The sequence below is a fragment of the Ammospiza nelsoni genome, chromosome 5, assembly GCF_027579445.1.
Source record: "Ammospiza nelsoni isolate bAmmNel1 chromosome 5, bAmmNel1.pri, whole genome shotgun sequence".
Lineage (NCBI taxonomy): Eukaryota > Metazoa > Chordata > Aves > Passeriformes > Passerellidae > Ammospiza > Ammospiza nelsoni.
The window spans coordinates 18,598,252-18,616,196 of NC_080637.1; the positions used below are offsets into that span (position 1 = coordinate 18,598,252).

At 35.6% G+C, this 17,945-nt stretch overlaps 1 protein-coding gene across 9 annotated transcripts in view; it reads right to left on the minus strand.

Moving 5' to 3' along the window:
• Window positions 1–17,945, minus strand: part of BRD1 (bromodomain containing 1) — a 70,134-nt gene that overhangs the window by 32,914 nt on the left and 19,275 nt on the right. For all 9 annotated transcript variants that reach the window (XM_059471578.1, XM_059471579.1, XM_059471581.1 and 6 more), the window contains 3 exons: window positions 9,882–10,038; window positions 3,464–3,595; window positions 265–393 (listed from right to left, as the gene is read on the minus strand). In XM_059471578.1, the coding sequence (XP_059327561.1) occupies window positions 265–393; window positions 3,464–3,595; window positions 9,882–10,038 (418 nt within the window). The remainder of the gene's footprint in view (window positions 1–264; window positions 394–3,463; window positions 3,596–9,881; window positions 10,039–17,945) is intronic.

The following is a 17,945-nucleotide window of genomic DNA, read 5'->3' on the forward strand; positions in this document are numbered from 1 at the left end:
CAAAATCATCTTACTGAAAAGTACCAGTATGTACCCAAATTTCTATACAAGAATGGGGTATTTCCATACAAGTATTTCCCAGAAATTATTTTGCTACATGAGCATAAAAAGGCTTTCATAGCAGACCATAACTCATAATGTTAATTATCAGAATAAAGATTAAAAGTTAACACTGCTTCTACCTCTGTATGTAATGACTTGTTTCCTGTACTTAAGTGCCACCAAGGCACATGTAAACACTAGGAAACACAGCTGCAAACATACCTCTTTAAGGTTCACAGGCTGAGCAAATATACGAGCAGAATCCTTTTCCTGCAGCTGGTCCAGAACCGATCGCAGCAGTACAGTGAATGGAATGAGCTGAAGCTCCATAGTGACCTGCTCCAGCTTGACCTAAAGAAGTAACAGTTATCCAACTGAGCATTTTCCCTTAACATACTGGATTCAAGTTGTTTAGCAGTAATAGTGTAGTATTTTAGATAAGATATAAAATACAAATACATTTAAGTAAATTAGTTCAGTACTACTTTTAATATCATCATGATTTTGTAAGGAAAAAATAATTTAAAAAATCATTCTCCTTCCTTCAACTCCAGCTTCCCAGAACTCAAATTTGTATTTTATATGTAAGAATTTTGTTCCACTTTTAAATGTGTCTTTTTAAAAGATGCTACATAGTAACAGCTTCACAATTCACCAACAATGTGAAAACAGTAAGAATTTAAAGGTAATGTTTCAAATTAAATTTCAGTTGTACTGCTATGTTTAAAGTTTAAACAGAGAATCTGATTTACAGGTTACAAAAGACTAAATTAAAAAGTAATTGGAAAGACAATAAATTCCAAGAAAATTATTTCAAAAACCAGAATCAACATCTTCAAATACTTCAATATTCTTACGAATTTTTTTATTTTTGACACTATTTCAATTCCTCTTAATTTTAAGAGTTGATAACTCTTAAAACAGCTTAATTTTAAGCTGTTTTAAGAGTTATCAACAATGAAACAGTCTTGCTATAGCTAAAGTAAATTCTTAAAGAAAGATTAAAGGTGTGTGCACACATATATAACACATACATGTAAATAAAGTATAAGCAAAGATGCATATGTAAAGTACACATATATAAATACATATGTAAAGCAAGTGATACATGAATACACAAGAATGATGCAAAGAATTCCAGAAAGCACTCCAGAAGGACAAATTATAGTAGCTTGCAATGAATGTTCAGTTTGCAAAAGTAAAATTGAAATTGTGTTTTTACAAACAGGGACCATTAAAAACTCCTAAGTGCAAACATTTTGCGTTCACAGTTTTCATGTAAGCTTTTATCTTTCTGCATTATCACTTCCTCAAATCTCTCCTCCTGGAAATGTTAACTGTAGAATGCTGTAGGACTTCAGATGCAGCTTTTATTTTTGCTTTTTTTGTGACAGAAGGATAGAAGTGCTACTAAGTATATGGACATGTATTGAGAAAACCTGAATAGATCAAATCTTCTACAGTTCTTCGGAAACCAATCATTTTTCCAAGTCTAAGAGAATGTCTTCTTAAATACTTGCTCTATATCAATGCACACAGCAAGGGCAACAAACAGAAGGAGCTGGAGGTCACAGTGCTGGTAGAGAGCTACACTCTAATTTTCCATTACTGAAATTTGGTGGGATGAATCCCATGACTGAAGTGTGACTATGGATGGTCAGAAGTCGGTCAGAAGGCCAAGAGCATACCAAGGGGCACTGGGGTTGCCTTCTACACTGAGAAATGAATATACTGTGAGGAGTTGTCTCAAGGAAAGCCAGGAGCAGGTTGAAAGCTTAAGCACCAAGGTGAGAGAAGAAACCCTGTGGTTGGTATTTATTTCAGATCTAGGGAAGCCTATTGACAAAGCCTTCTTGCTCCAGCTACAGACAGGCACTGCTTTTGCAGGCTCCTGTCCTGCTGAGGACTCAACCATTCTGACATCTGGAAAAGTAGCACAACAAGTTGTAGGAGACTGCAAGAGCGCATTATGAATAACTTCACAAGGCAAAGCTTCCAAGTGGGGCACACAAGGAGATGATTCAGGACAGGCAGCACAGCCTTACAAAGGGCAAGTCCTGCCTAACTAACCCAGGGGTCTAACCAACCTAGTGGCCTTCTATGATGGATTAACTCTTTTAAGAAGACAATGGAAGATGTTGTCTATCTGGACTTCTCTAAGGCCTCTGACATGGTCCTCAAAAACATCCTTCTTTCTAAACTGAAGAGAGATGGAATCAATGGGTGGACTGCTCCACAGGTGGGGAACTGGCTGGATGGCTGCATTCAGAGAGCAGTGATCAATGGCTTGGACTCTGGATGGAGATCAGTAATGAGTGGTGTCCCTCAGGTCTGTACTAAGACCAGCAGCAGTTAGTATTTTCAACAATGACACGAGACCAAAGGATCAAGTGCATCCTCAACAAATCTGCAGATGACACCAAGATGAATAGTGCAGTTGACACACCTGAAGAACAGGATCCCATCCAGACACAGACAAACTCAAGAAGTGGGCCCCATGGGAATCTCACAGGGTTCAACAAGGTCGAATTCCAGTTGTGGCAACCCCAGGTATCAGTACCAGCTGAGGGATGAATAGCTCCAGCCCTGTCAAGAATCTGAGAGTACTGGTGGATGAAAACCTCAGTATGAGCAAGCAGAGTATGCTTGCAATCCCAGAAAGCCAGCTGCATCCAGGGCTGGATCAAAAGAAGGGTGGCCAGCAGGTCAAGGAAGGTGATTCTGTCCCACCACTCTGCTCTCGTTTGGCCCCAGCTGGACTGCTGCATCCAGCTCTGCAGCCCCCATCATAAGGCATAAAGCTGTTGGAGTGAGTGCAGAGGAGGGCCACACACATGATCAGAATGGAGCTCTCTTCTGAAGAAAGACTGAGGGAAATGGGGTTGCTCATGCTGGAAAGGAGAGGGCCCAAGTGAGACTTGATTGCAGCCTCCCAGACTTATAAAGGAGGTCTATAAGTAAGGTGGGGACAAACTGATTAGTAAGGCCTATAGGGACAGGACAAGGGGTAATAGTTTTAAACTAAAAGAGGGTAGATTCAGACTACATACAAGGAAGAATTTTTTTACAATGAGGGTGAAGCACTGGAACAACAGGTTGCCCAGAGAGGTGGTAGATGCCTTATTCCTGGAAAAAGAATATGTTAGATTGTACAGGGCTTTGAACAACCTGATCTAGTTGAAGATCTCCCTGTTTATTGAAGAGGGGTTGGACTGCACAATCCTTAATCCTTCCTTTCAACCCAAGCCATTCTATGAAAATTTTATATATTTTAAATAGTTTGAGTGCACATGGATGTACATGTTACTTGACTCTATGTAAGGATTAAAATACAGCTGTCCTCCTACTGAAAAAATTGTGACAATACTTAAATTATCTTTCCTTCAGAAAAGCTTCACCAAAATAAAGGTGCTGTATTTACCTGTTCTCTTTTTAATTTCTCACGCTTACGTATCAGTTCTATCAATAAACGTGCTCTTTCAAGATCATGGCGCAGCCTTTGCCAGTACTTCAATTTTTCTTTTAAGGCTTGCATTTCTTCATCATCTTCTCTCTAAGAAAAGAATCAAAAGATTTTCATGAAAAGAAAAATGCATATCTCTTTCTATAAGATAGTTCTATACAACTACAAAACATATGCACATGAAAGGAGAATCTGCTGTGAGCAAGTTATGGCACTTGCTCATAAGCTTCATGCTGCAACAACAGAAAACCTGTGGTCAGGGTATCTTCCAGAGTTCCTTGAGGGTCTAATTGAAAATAAAATCTAAACTAGAAATCAATCCTATGACAATGGCTATTGACATCAGAAAAAGCAACACAACAAACAGCAACCGAGAAATACAACAGGCTGCAAAATATAATACAGGATTTTCACTTTAAAATCCAAACCAGGTGAACACCAGTTTCTTCAGAAGTTCCAGCCTGGCAGAAACAAATTACTCATGTGGTCAACACAGTCCACCTCCCTCACACCCAGCAGAACTAGGACACACTTGTAACAAAACAAAATAATTATGGCTTGTAAGGACAGGAAATGAAAAGCTGTTTATTAGATAATATAGTAACTTCAAATGGTATTGCAGATGAATAATTCAGCAATACACCCTTTTGGAAAATCGATGAAAGAATTTAATCTACACATTTTTCAGAGTAAGTAATGTCTAAACACTTGTAGTATTTAGATTGATTAGTACATACAAAACCCAGAGTGTTTGTTTGCCTTTACTATTTTTCATAAGGAAAAAGAAGGATACTAGAATACTACTTCCAGGATTCCAATGGTATTGCTAATTCATCAAAAATGAGGCCATAAAGAAACTGAATTCCTAATATTAATTAGTACCAATTACACAAAAGAAACATCTGCTTTGGAAAATTATTACATTTGAAAAACTAGTATTTTATAAAAGCATATCTGAGAGATATACAAAACTTTGCATGCTTGGCCATAACTAGCATAATGAAATATATACTTGTTAAGTCATCTAGGAGGGTGCTCTAAAACCTAAAACAAAACCAGTAAATTCCATCAGCTTTTATATATAGAAGACAGAGGAATACACATCAAACAACATTACAAATGATTACACCAAAAGTCATTAATTCCTTAAGAGAAGAATGATTTAGAAGTACCATAGGTCTTCTAAAGGAAGTTTGTGCCATTTTTCAGATAGTTGGCTCTAAAAACAGAATTACAAAAACTGGAAGTTTAAAAACATTATCTAATAGATTTGCCAGTGCTATAATTCTATCATCTGCATTGTATTTTATTGCTTCATGTACTTGTAAATGTAAAACTTAGTTTTATTCAAATCTCTGACTTCACTGAAGTTGAAAATACTTAAAATATCAACTATTTCTGCACTAGAATATACCAATCTGGAAATAACAGTTTGTTCCTCTTTTCATTAAGAAAAAAAAAAACCCAAAAAATAAAAAACAACCTAAAAACTGGAGCTAGAAACTTCTAGTTCCCTTTCCCAATGACTATTACAACAGTTGTAATTTCTTTTAAAGAGTTAAATCTTTACACAGACACAATAATTTAACTGCTGGGGTCAGAATAGTTCAAAGTACATTTTGACAGTTAATAGCATTAGTATTTTCAGTAATTTTCAATTCCTTAAAATTCTGAGGAGACTCACTGAAATAGGAAGTCTACACTGCCACTAAACACTACTCTCCTAAACCCCTTCATCTCTGAGTATAAACCTCATGTGTGGACATGCAACCCAACTCTCAGTTGTACAATTTTTTCGGTTTTCCTGTTTGTCAGAACCAAAATTAAACTGCCAGAAGTAGCAAGCTTGTCATCCCTTTGCCTGCAAATACTCAAAGCCTGCTTTTTGCTCTATTTAACTGCATAATTTAAGAAATTGGAGAACCCAGCCTGATGAAAGCTAAGTCAACAAAGTGTACTAATTCTAGGGTGGGTCAGGAAACTTAAATAGAGCAACAAAAAATAATGTTACAGCAGGCCTTAGGATTGTTTATCAGACACTTAAGTACTTGGCTAAACCTCAAGGTGCAGTTGCACTCAAATAAGATAAAAATATTTTACCTGAATCAGTTGTTTTACTAATTTCATTCTCTCTAATAGGCACATCTGCAGATGTGACCCAAAATATCAAAAGCATCCTGCCTCTCTTTTTTTTTCTGCACACATACACTACCTTTCTGAATGGCACTCTGGTTTGGAGATTAATAGCAAACCTCCAATTTTTTGACACTTCTATGCAAAGTAATGCTGGCAGACAGTTTACAGCTTAATAGCTAAATAACTCTCCTTTGCCCTAACCTATTTATTTTCTGACATACAACAAATACCTTAATTAGATTAAAAGGTCAGTGAAAGTTGAAGAGAGCACAATGCACTGGTTTCCAACAACCAACCAGTAAAAACTTAAAATATAAAGGGTTTCTTTCAAATTTGTTAGCTTTCTGACATAGAGCTTTCTGGTAGGAAAATTCTTCTTCTTCCTTCTTTTTACAACTGTCCTGACAACCACCAAGTTTCATTTGGCTGATGACACAAGAAAAATTTATAAAGAAATTCTCGTTTGGAGAGGGATTCTTCATCAGGAACTGTACTGACAGGACAAGGAGCAAAGAGTTATGACTGAAAGAAGGGAAATTTAGATTAGATATTAGGAATAAATTCTTGACTGTGAGGGTGGTGAGACACTGGAACAGATTGCCCAGAGAAGCTGTTAATGCCCCATCCCTGACGGTGTTCAAGGTCAGGTTGGGTGGAGCATTGAGTAACTTGGTCTAGTGGAAGCTGTCCCTGCCCATGGCAGCCGGGTGGGAACTAGATGATCTTTAGGGACCCTTCCACTCCAAACCATTCTGTGAGTCTATGATTTTCCAATGGACTTAGTTCTTGCTGAACATAGTATTACCTAGAAATATTACCTAATATTATGTATTAAGTAGAATAAGTATTAAGTATTAACTAGACTATTACCTATTTGTTAATACTGAAGGAAAAGGAAAACATTTTTAAGTCTACACAAAGAACATGCAGCAGCTGAGAACTCATCTCACCATTAGTATGCTACCAGAGTCTCCACACCAGCAGGAACACTGTCAGCAATGTAGCACCATAGCCCCCCTTATGCTGGGTGTGAATGTGTGAGAACAGCCTCACTCCTCAGAGAGACTGTAACTTAATATGATACAAGCAAAAGTAGAATGACAAGGATGAAACTGGACCTTGAGCAATACAATTAGTTTTATTAGCATGCTCTGCTGGACTTGTATGGCAATCAGACAAAACCATTTAGTGGCTGCAACTTGTGTTCTTAATGAAATCTTCAGTGCAGGTGTGATCTTAAGTCATCAGCACCTTCTCTTTTATTTCTTCTCACAGTGGCTTTAAACTGACATCACTACAGCAGCAGCAAGCTTCTACACTTATATTTCATGCTTCATTTTCATTCAAGTGTTCTGAAAGTTCAGGGAAAAAAACTAAAATAATGAGGGTATAAGTAGTATTAGAGTACTCAAATACCTTTCCTTAATTTCTCTAGGTGGAGAGAGAAGTGAGAGCACAAACCATTCTCTTACAGCATTCCTTGCTCCTGCAAATGGTGAGGCAGTCCCGGTCTTTTAGCCTGGTTTAGAACTCTTAGATCTTCAAAACCATACCATAACTGAACTCTGAAATACATCTATTAGGAAGTAAGTCTAGATCATGAAGACCTCTCCCTTTGCCAAATTTGTTCTAGTAACCTAACAGAGAGGGATCAAAACTACTTTCCACCATACATCCTGAAACCATTTTCAGGGTTTTGGTTCGTCATTATAACACTTCTTTTAAATAACAATTTTAAAAAAACCCTGAATCTTATTACACCACTGTTTATATTTGCTTAACTGAAAAATCTATGTAGGTTTCTTGATATTCTGACCCCTCACATAAGGGGTCAGAGAAAAGAATTTTCTCGTCTGGACTGAAATGAAAATATAATCATGTCTATCTAAAAATTTCTAAGATGTTCTCACAACATCTATGCCAGTGCTGTTTATTGTCTTGGTTACAAATTTGTTTATATTTGGGAGTAACAAAATACATTAATTGCCTTGCAGTTATGACTGCTTTAATAAACAGCTATTGAAAGTGCTCTGGAAAAGACACAATGTCATACACAGGACACTTGCTACTCAATGAAAAGCACTAACTACCTATTTTTCATCAACAGACTCATTTAATACTCAGCTCACCTTGAAACTAGATTTTACTTTTCAGAAGAACAAACTTTTCAACAGACCAATATAAACAGCTTCCAATTTATTTAAATATATTATTTTCTTATTTAAGAATCATTCTCAAATTAGAAAAGAAAATAAAGAACTACTGTTTGTACTGAAGTATAAACAGGCAACTGAATTTTAAAATGCTCATAACAAGGCCACTTTTATTTTAATCAAACATCAATTACAATAATACTTTTATTGTGATAGTAATTATTTATAGTAATGTTGTACCCTTATCATGCCATCCCAGAAGAAAATGGGCTTGTGTAATTTTTTGGACACTAACAATGGTCTAGTTCTGTACTGCCACAATAGCACCACACTCCTGTGCCTGCCTTTAGTATTTTATAAGGACTTATGCTCATTTTAAAAGAATTTTATTGTCTGAATAAATTAATTTCAACTATTATTAGGTAACACTAATTAGGTACACTGCCAGGTATCACTCTTCAGAACCTCTCATGCAGAAGTAAAAATTAATCAAACTTCAAAACAGAGTGATATAGAAACAATGAAAACAAGATAAACAAGTGGTTGATTTATATTTAAAGTTCACCTAAAAGGAGTCCATGTAGCTGGAATTTGACAATCTCAGCTATGAGGAAAGGCTGAGAGAGCTGGAACTGTTTAGCCTGGAGGAGAAAAGGCTCAGGGGCAGAAATCTCACCAGTACACATAAATAATAAATACCTGAAGGGAGGAGGCAAGGGGATGGAGCCAGGCTCCCTTCAGTGGTGCCCAGTGACAACACAAGAGGCAATGGGCACAAAGTAAGAACAGACATCTGAAGACTCCTGTTTTTTTCAGAAAAGCTTGTCAGTGCTTTCGTGACCAAGCACTGACACAGCTGCCCAGAGAGGTTGTGGAGTTTCCACCCTTGGCGATAACTCAAAAGCCAGCTGGACATGGTGCTGGACAGCCTGCTCTCAGTGGCCCTGCTTTAGCAGTGGCATTGTATCAGATCACCTCCAGAAGACCTTTCCAATCTCAATTATTCTGGAAATTATTAATTAGTTTTTCCACAAGAAAAGCTAAAAAAATAAACACGCACACAAACATGACAGATCAAGTAATTAGGAAGCAGTGTTGACCACAGTATTTTTTATGACTACAAAATCAGCAAACAGAAATACAATTCTAACAAAAATAACCGTTCCACTTCAGAGGGGGAAAAAATTCAATTTAATACGAGTAAATTATTATAAAATTAATTCTTCCATTTTAGAAGCTATTTACAGGAAGTCAAGTGCCAGGAGAATGGAAAGAACACACCCACCTACACGTTCCATTCCATTAAAAAAGGTAACTCGGATGCAGTAAAAGTTTCCACATCACAATGCTTCATAGCATTTCAAAGTCTACATGCAAGGACCCACACAATTCAGAAGTTTTCACTATTTTTGAAGCTATCCAGTAACTTGAAACCAAAACAGACCACCTGGAGTTGGTGTTTTGATGTTTTTCAGCAACTTATTCATAGGAGTGTACAACTAAACTTACGGTTGTCTACAATCCCACTTAACTGTGTCAAAAGCAAAACCAGAAGCTGAAACAGGTCTGAACTTCATCAATAACTTCCATTTTGTTATGACCAAACAGGTGGGCAAATACAGATCTGAATTTGAAAACTGTAAACTAGCTGTCTAACCCTTTACCCTGTTATAATCCACATTTTTGTCAAGCGTCAAATAAGACATCTGCTTTGCATCTTTTGATGAATTTAAAATAACTTTTATTTTTTTATCTGACAGTACACTTATTAATGGGTTCCAAAAAACTACAACACTTATCAAAGAATAATGGCATTATGATACTTGTGATGACAGCATTTTTGTGAAACATTTAAGCAAAACAAAAGAAAAAGCCGCACAATTTTTTTTACGTCTCACATATTAAAAAGTATTAGATAATTCCCAATTCCCAAAAAAGGTAATATCACTTCAAAATAGGGTAAAGAATTTATTCAGTCCTGAGTAAAAAGAAGTTTTTACTTTGTGCTAGGCTTCCTAGTTTATTTTTAACTCAATAAAAGAGAAAATTTCCAATTTCTTCTTAGAAATAAAAAGTATGTCACATACCTGTTGTGTGTTTCTTTGTGACTGTAAACTGGACTGCAGCCTTCTCAAGAGTGGAACACCATTCCTAGACAGTCTTTTAAGCAACCAGTAACTGTGCACTCGTTCAACAAAATGCTTCTTTCGCTGAATGGCCACCTGATTCATAATCTTATTTAATCTAAAACATGGAAAAACTGATATTGTATTTTTCACAGCAGAGCATAAAACATATTTATCTATGGAAGATAAACATCAGACATATATATATATATATGAATGTATACTGTAAAAGCAGAAGTAATCACTATGTTACTAACTTCTTTCAGTAAGATCCCTTCCAATACAATTATTTCTGAGCAGTAAATTACAACCAAGTACAGCTGCCTGACACTGCAGGTTCTACCAAATACATTAACATACTTTATAAAGCTAAAGGGAATCAATTTTTTTGTAACCATTATTGGAAGAGCAATCCCAGATTAGGGGTGAGAATGTACAGTTGATTTTCCTATTGAAAATGAAATCAGATAAAAAGCTCCAAATCACTATGAAAATCATCAGATCATTTGTTGCCATCTACAGAAAGATTAGTAGTTTATTTTACAGACAATAGATCTTCAAACTCCTTCCATAAAAACATGCAATGAAAGCCTTGTATTACTCTGTTAATATTAAATTTCTGACAAATAAGCCAAACAAAAAATATAAAACACAGGAACAATTGTTATTTTAGCCCACACATACAAGAAAATAACCAAACAGAGAAGATGTGAGGACAATGTAAACAGTTAACATAATATTTTCATCAAAATTAATCAGTATTTTCTCTGAAGTTGCTTTTTAACAAAAAAAGTATATGCATATACTTTTTTACAAATACTCAAGAAAAGTGCTTTATGAACATCACACACAACAATACTGATTCCTATTTTTCAAATAATGACATGTTAGACGACCAAGTCTCAAACATGACAGTGGCTTCCGAAAACACATTGAAAAGAAAGCTTATCTGAAACAAGTCTTCAGGTGTTTGTGCCTACAATAGCTTGAAATTACAGCAAAACAGAAGTTAGAAAAAGCTAATAGTTACAGAGTGAAAATATTTTGTCTTTCTATGTTAATGGTATTTGTAACCAGTGGCAGCCCTTGTAAAATAAATACATGATGCCCCCAGCTAGCAATCCCCTGCATTGCAAGGGATGCTTCCAACATCTGGGGGCAGGGGTGAGCTGGAAAGAGAGCTGGATGTAAAACAGTTACAGAAACATTGACAATGACAAAAGAAATCTGTTAATTCTTCACTCAGAATGTTACTACTATCCACAGCAAAACGGCACAATTGATAGCACAGGGTTTTTTGCATATTCTGCAAAATTTTTTACTATACCAAGCACCTATTAACTCAAGAAGTATCTGATTTGTAGAGCAGCACCATGAGACATTTAAACAAGAATCACAATTGTATATACATACTAATGTTTTTCTACTTTTCTCCTTTTTGTATTAGGAAGAAAGCAGTTTTGCAGGTAAGTGATAAAAGTTAAGCAGTCAAAATACCTAAAGAAAATGTAAAGTTAGAAGTAAGCTTTGGGTAAAATGGTTTTTTAAGAATATCTGGGAAAACTAAATATTTTTCAGGCTAACATACAAGTGAGTGTACTTCAACTTCAAAGGTCATCTATCCCTGGGGTTTTTTTGAACTGTGTAGAAGATAGGGTGCAATAGGTCTATTCAGTGCTACAGCTAAAGTTTTCAGTCATCAGCAGGTAAAGGCAGAGCAAACCCAGATTTTCTTTAAAATACAGTGCCATTGTGTCCTTTGGCTTCTCAAGGCCTTTTTTTTTACTTAATAACTAAGCTAGTTAGGCATTCTTGAAAAATTCTAGCTTAATTTAAAGCTTAGGTCTGCAGATGGACTTCAGACTGTCTTGTACATCTTTCACTGGAAGGCAGACACAGGCTCCACAAAGATTTATTTACTCAATGCAGAACAGATGTGACCCTAGTAAACTTCAAACAACATAATTACAATTAATTATAGAATGCAATCAAAGTCAAATAATTGCTTTCACAAATCTCTTGGAAACGGTAAAACCTACTGAACCAAGTCAAAAAAAGCACAGCCAAATACACAGCTATTTGGAAAGATCAGAGAATCATAACATGAAGAAAGGTGCCTTGGCTTCATGCCCATCAGATGTGGCAAGACTAAGCAAACACCTTTAACTACAGCTTAAAGTACATTTGCCAATTCACATAACAAACCATTCTATTCATATATAATTATAATAGCAGAGTGTTAAAAGAAGCTCAAGAAAGATGTTCACAGAAGACCCTTTCCAATTTTCAAAATATAAATAGACAGAAGGTAATCTGGAGTGCAGAGACTACTTTAAAAGTAGTTGGAAACTGCTCATCTCTAAATTAAACCAAGTATTTCATTTCAACAACACATGGGTAGCAGCTATATATTCTTGTCAAAATACAGAGCTCTGAAACTCTTCTCGTGGCAGGTATCTACACAGCCTCTACACTATGAACTTAGTGCTAGCAGGTTGTTACATCTGCTGTTAGACTCTAATTACCCACTACCTAGACCACAGCTCTTCAACCATCCTTTTGCCTAGTCTGATACTTCCAGGCACTTTTACTGTCCCAAGCACCTTAAATTTTGATGGGCAATAAAACTATTTTGGGGAAATGAGACAGCATTGCTGTAGAACCCTGTAAGATGCACAGACTGGGTACTGATTTTGAAGCTCCCACCACTTAAATGAATTTTCCATACATTCTACTTCCCTTTTTTTTTCTCCCCCTCATCAAAGATGTAATAAAAAAACCCTGAAGAATAAAAAAAGGCATGTATTTGGGCTAGGTAAGGTAGAGCTCTTTAAAAACATCATCATTTCACAATCCAGGATCTGACTTGGATATGACAGGATTAATTGCTACAGTCAGTACACTGATAAATCCCCAATTCAGAGGCAAGGCTTAGAGAACTTGGGGCGCCTCCCAGAACTACAGAAAACACCTCAGCAAAGGCTTCTTTTGCTAAGCAATCTGTTCACACTAGCATTTTTTCCAGTATAAGCACATCAAAAAACCCCAGCTTTCTGTATTATTTGCTAAAGGCAAGTCAAGCATATCAACTACTGGGAGAAAAAAATCCATTATTTTCCCCCAACTTAGCAGTTATTTAAAACAAAGTACATTGATAGAGGAATTTAAAAATTCTTTAAAAGATGACTGTTCCAATGATATTCAGTGACTGCTGCTATCTAGCTGGTCTCATAAAAGGAACGTTAGATTTCAAGCTGATGACCACTGCAGCCTCTTGATGTTTTAGCATCAGCAGTCATAGTGATTCTTGGTTTTGTTGATTCAGAACTACAGGCCAAAACTACACAGGTGACAAAAACATTTTTCAGAACCGTTTTAATTGTGCCACAGCCAACTGAGTGAGCCAGAATTACTTCCTTGCCCCAGCCCTGTAAAACACTAAAGTGCACTACAAATGAGGATATCATACAATTCCCTGCTTGACTTTAAACAGGCAAGGGTCCCTTTTGAACCAAACCCTTGAAACAGCACCGACAGTCTCCTCACATGGAGACACTGGATGGATAATCTGCCCTGTAAAGGATGACATTTAATGCACTGGTCAATGGATTCAGTGAGCTGAGTGTGTTACTCAGTCCTTGCTTCCTCACCTTTTACAGAAATGCATAAAAGAAATTTTGTCAATGTAAGATATGTGCTTTTAACATATTGCAAATCTCACAGCTGTCTTCTTTGACTCGTGACTTCCTCTCCCAGTTTCAGTTACATTTCACTGTGGCAATATGGCAACTGGTTACAGGGAAAAGTGAAACCAGTATTTTTGGTAACCAACGGTGTGGCAGTTTAACTTCAGAAAGCCAATAAGAGATAATCAGCCACTCTTTTATCTATCTTTACTAACCACTGCACAGACCATAGATGCTTTTTAATTCCACAGGTATTATTTTACCTCAATATTCTTAAGTTTTTGACATACAAACTGGAGAGAACGTTTTCTTGAGCAAGTATGTGATTTTGACAACATTACTATAGTAGATCAAGCACAAGGAACTCAATATGAAAATCTGTATTAATCAAACAACCAAAGGAAGATCATATATCCATTAAAATTAAACAATTTTTGAACATGAATGAACCCTAGTATTTTAATTACCATACCTGTCCTGAGTCTCCAGTTTTATCAGTTTGTTATTTTGCATTGTCCTTTATTCAGCATAGCACTACTAAGGGTACACACAACACAGGAAAACTGTATTACAGCCTGTAAAATTTCATTCAGTATCACTAACATATCAGCTTCTCTTGACCTATGCTAACACCCATCAACAATCAAACTGTGTTCCACTTTACAGAGCAGATAAAATATCCTTCTTTGCCCACACAAAGATAGCAGATATGTTTAAAAACCTGTCAGAACAAAATGCTAAAAAAATTTATTGAACAAGTTGCAACAAAGTAAACTGGGTTTCCAGAACACTTGAATTTTCAATCCTTGTTCAGCAAAGTTCCACAAAATGTACTCAGACTTGTAAGAAAAAGAAAAGATACAGGACTTCTCTACAGATAATTATAGTAATTCCAATGACACTTACTGGAAGACAATTAGCATAAAAGTAGAATAAAAAGTTAGGAAGAATTTATTTGGGGAATTGAAATTAATTCTGGAGCCTTACCAACTATTCCTCCTGGCTCCATAGCCACAAACTTCAGTTTTTGAAGACCAGGATGCCCACCTGGACAGATGAAACTCTCTCTACTCTTTTCATGGAAATCTGTGGCATCAGCTACTTATGAAATTGTAAAACTTGCCTTTCAATGCACTTTTTTTTTTAAACAGAGAAAACCCACAATTTTGTTACCCTATTCTTCAATAAAAGATGAAACTTACTATATGACTTATTAACTTAAAAATAAAAAACGCCTCAAACTGCTCTGACCAACTTGAAAGACAACACAGGCAAATGAATAACTATGTAAAAATCAAAATCCATCTGCATGTCTTTATTTCCTCTTGAAAAAGGATAACATTCCTTTAATACTAAGCAGAAGTAAGGTGCCTAACAGAGTGCATATCAAATCCTAGAAAGACTGGAAAATATTTCATTTAAACTTTTGCAACACAAGTCTGCAGAATCCACATGCAACAAATACACTTTCTTAATTAGAACTACTTTGCAGGTTTTATTCCTTTTGGACTGTTATGTTTTAGAAATCTAGCGACTGAATTTGCCTCTCCTAAGTTGAAGTCTAACAGTATGTATTTAATCTACTGATATATCTTCTGGAGCCTGAAAGCCTCTCCAGGTTCCTATTCATTATTCAACATTTACTAGTATTTAAATAATTTTGAATGCATATGTAGGAAGCACTTTGTTTTCCTTACATGACTGTGAACCCCCTATTTTTCTATTTGAGCAAGCAGCTTGTAAAATTTTGCTTGGACAGGAAAAGTAAAACAGTGAACTGAAGAGGTAAGAAAACACTGCTATTTCAGTTAATTCTGTTATCTTCTTCCTGCTCTAGCAACTAGAGTTGGTCATATTCCAAAACTCTGGATAAGGAAAAAAACCCAAAACAATAAATAAAATAAAAAACCAAAACCAAACCCATCTCAAACAATGAAAACCTCCCACTCTGTCACACTGGAAAAATATCTTCTCAGAAAAACTGTATGTGCACATATACCTCTGCAAGTTCCTATACATATATAATGACCACACATGGTATTTTGGTATCTAATATCAAAGGGCTAAATTCATATCAGATGTATTAAACAAAAATCACATTTTGATCTGTAATAAAAGGAAAGCTCAGTATTTATCTTCTAATTTTTTGTCCACTCTGTAACTTGATCATTGAATAAAAAAACTGCCAGGACACAGCTCTTCAGACAATGCATTCTTTAGATGTTTTGCTATGGCACAAATCACAACATACTCTACTTGGCACAAAAAAAAACCTGAATAGAAGTTCACATAACTGGTGAAGTTCTGAAAAACAAAATCACATAAGTCTTGGTTTTCATAACTGCAATATCACATATATAATCACTGTGGACCAAGCCCCTTAGAAAGCACATAGAATAGTAATGAAATGCCTTACAGAGGTAACATATTAATTTGCTTTAAGCTTCTTGGCCTTGTACACGTAAAATAAACAAAAGAAAAAAAAAGTATTTTTACTCAAAATCTACTTTTACAATTTACTAAATAAGTTACACTTCTTTGAACACATTAATTAATCTTTATTTAATAAGCCAACCAGTGTCAAGATGAACTAGCTTCAAAATAATGCTCTAAAGTTACCTTTACTTTTTTTAAATACTGCTGAGGCAAAACTAGCGAACACCACAGTAGCTTTTTTAATTTAGGGAAAATTATTTTTTTATTTAAGCAAAGAGATCAGGATGACATCAGGAGTAGTTTCTACATGTAACAGAAAGTCAAAGTCAAGCAATGTGACAAGACAAGAAACCTCAGCAGGTGAAGATTTCTGGCATTCCCCTCAGGTGATTCTGTGATCCAAGTATTAGGTACAGTCACACGGCTGTACCTACATCATGCTCCCCTGCAATTACAATAAGCATTTTCACACCATTCTGTAAATTATAAATACATGTATATTCAAGGCTAAAGAGCTAATAGCCATTGGTCTGGATTTATTCAGCTTCCAAGTTCTTTGCAATGCTGGGCCCAGCAGTATTTTTCAATAGCTTTTTTTATGCTGAATTTTAAGCCACATTTCTTGTTCTTTACCCCCACCTTGAAAACTTTTTGAACTTATAAAAAAAAAAAAAAAAACACCCAGAGTACCCTAAAAAACGTTTTAAAAAAATCCCCAAAAGAAATCCACAAGCTACATAAATGAATAACAAGCATGATCTGTGAATGCAGACTAACACTGTCTTGAAGGCTTTGTTAATATTCCTTTCCCCTCCTACTGCATTTCAACACTTTCTGTTTATTATTTTTCTGGTCCATACTTCCTTTCAGAGACAATCAATATTCCTGTATTAAGATAACAAGACTACATTTAATTACTTGGTAAGAAAGTTCAAGATAGCTCAATTGGGTAAATCACAAACCAAAAGAAAATACTGGTTTTGCCTTGAGACACAGTAACAGAAATCCAGCTTACTACCAGGAACAGTATTTCTCCTAATAAAACCAAAGATCAACATAAAGAAATCAGTTAAGGTGGGGCACATAAATGCTGATCTGTCAGAAGAGCTGAAAATGTTTTGTAAGAGTCTCAGCAATTTTTGCTCTCAGTAAGGCTACTACCTTATTCTCAAAACAATCTTATAATTCTCTTTTAACATTAATGATGCAACAAACCTCATGGAACAACATACAGTGTTCCTACTTCTAATATAAGTGGGGCTTTTCTACTTATTCTTTGCTTTCTATATAAGTATTGCATTTCAAATGTTTTCTTAATTTCAGACATAACAAACATGCCATGTTTGCAGAAAGAGAAACTAAAGATGAAAGCAAATATTTATATGCTTTTAATGCCAGACTCCATTTAACAGAGCAGTACTTCAGGAATGGCATTTTAATAAAGCAGATTACACTGTATCTCAGTGTATACTTTTAAAATACTGTAGATTAAATATTTCATATCACATTCTATTTCCCTCCAAGTATATGGCTACAATATTGTAGTTACACAGCATTTTTAAATAATGTAAATATTGACACTAGCTAACAAGCAAATTTTTTAAATGCCTTTTTTGGAACATAAAATTAAGAGGCTACACAAAACCAATGCTGTTTGTACTAGAGAATTAAGCGATCAAAAATAAGAGAAACCATGTAGTTTTCCCAGCTAACATTGTAACACTTCTGCTGCACATATCCATCCTGATTGCTGAATAAGATAACATTTACAAAGGACAAGGATGAGCAGCAGCAGATTAAAAAACAAAAAACACACAAGAAATTGAGCAGAGTCTGTGCAAGATAACTGACAGAGAGAAGTAGCTAGATTTAGATTGCCAAGACAACACCAAAAGTTAGGATT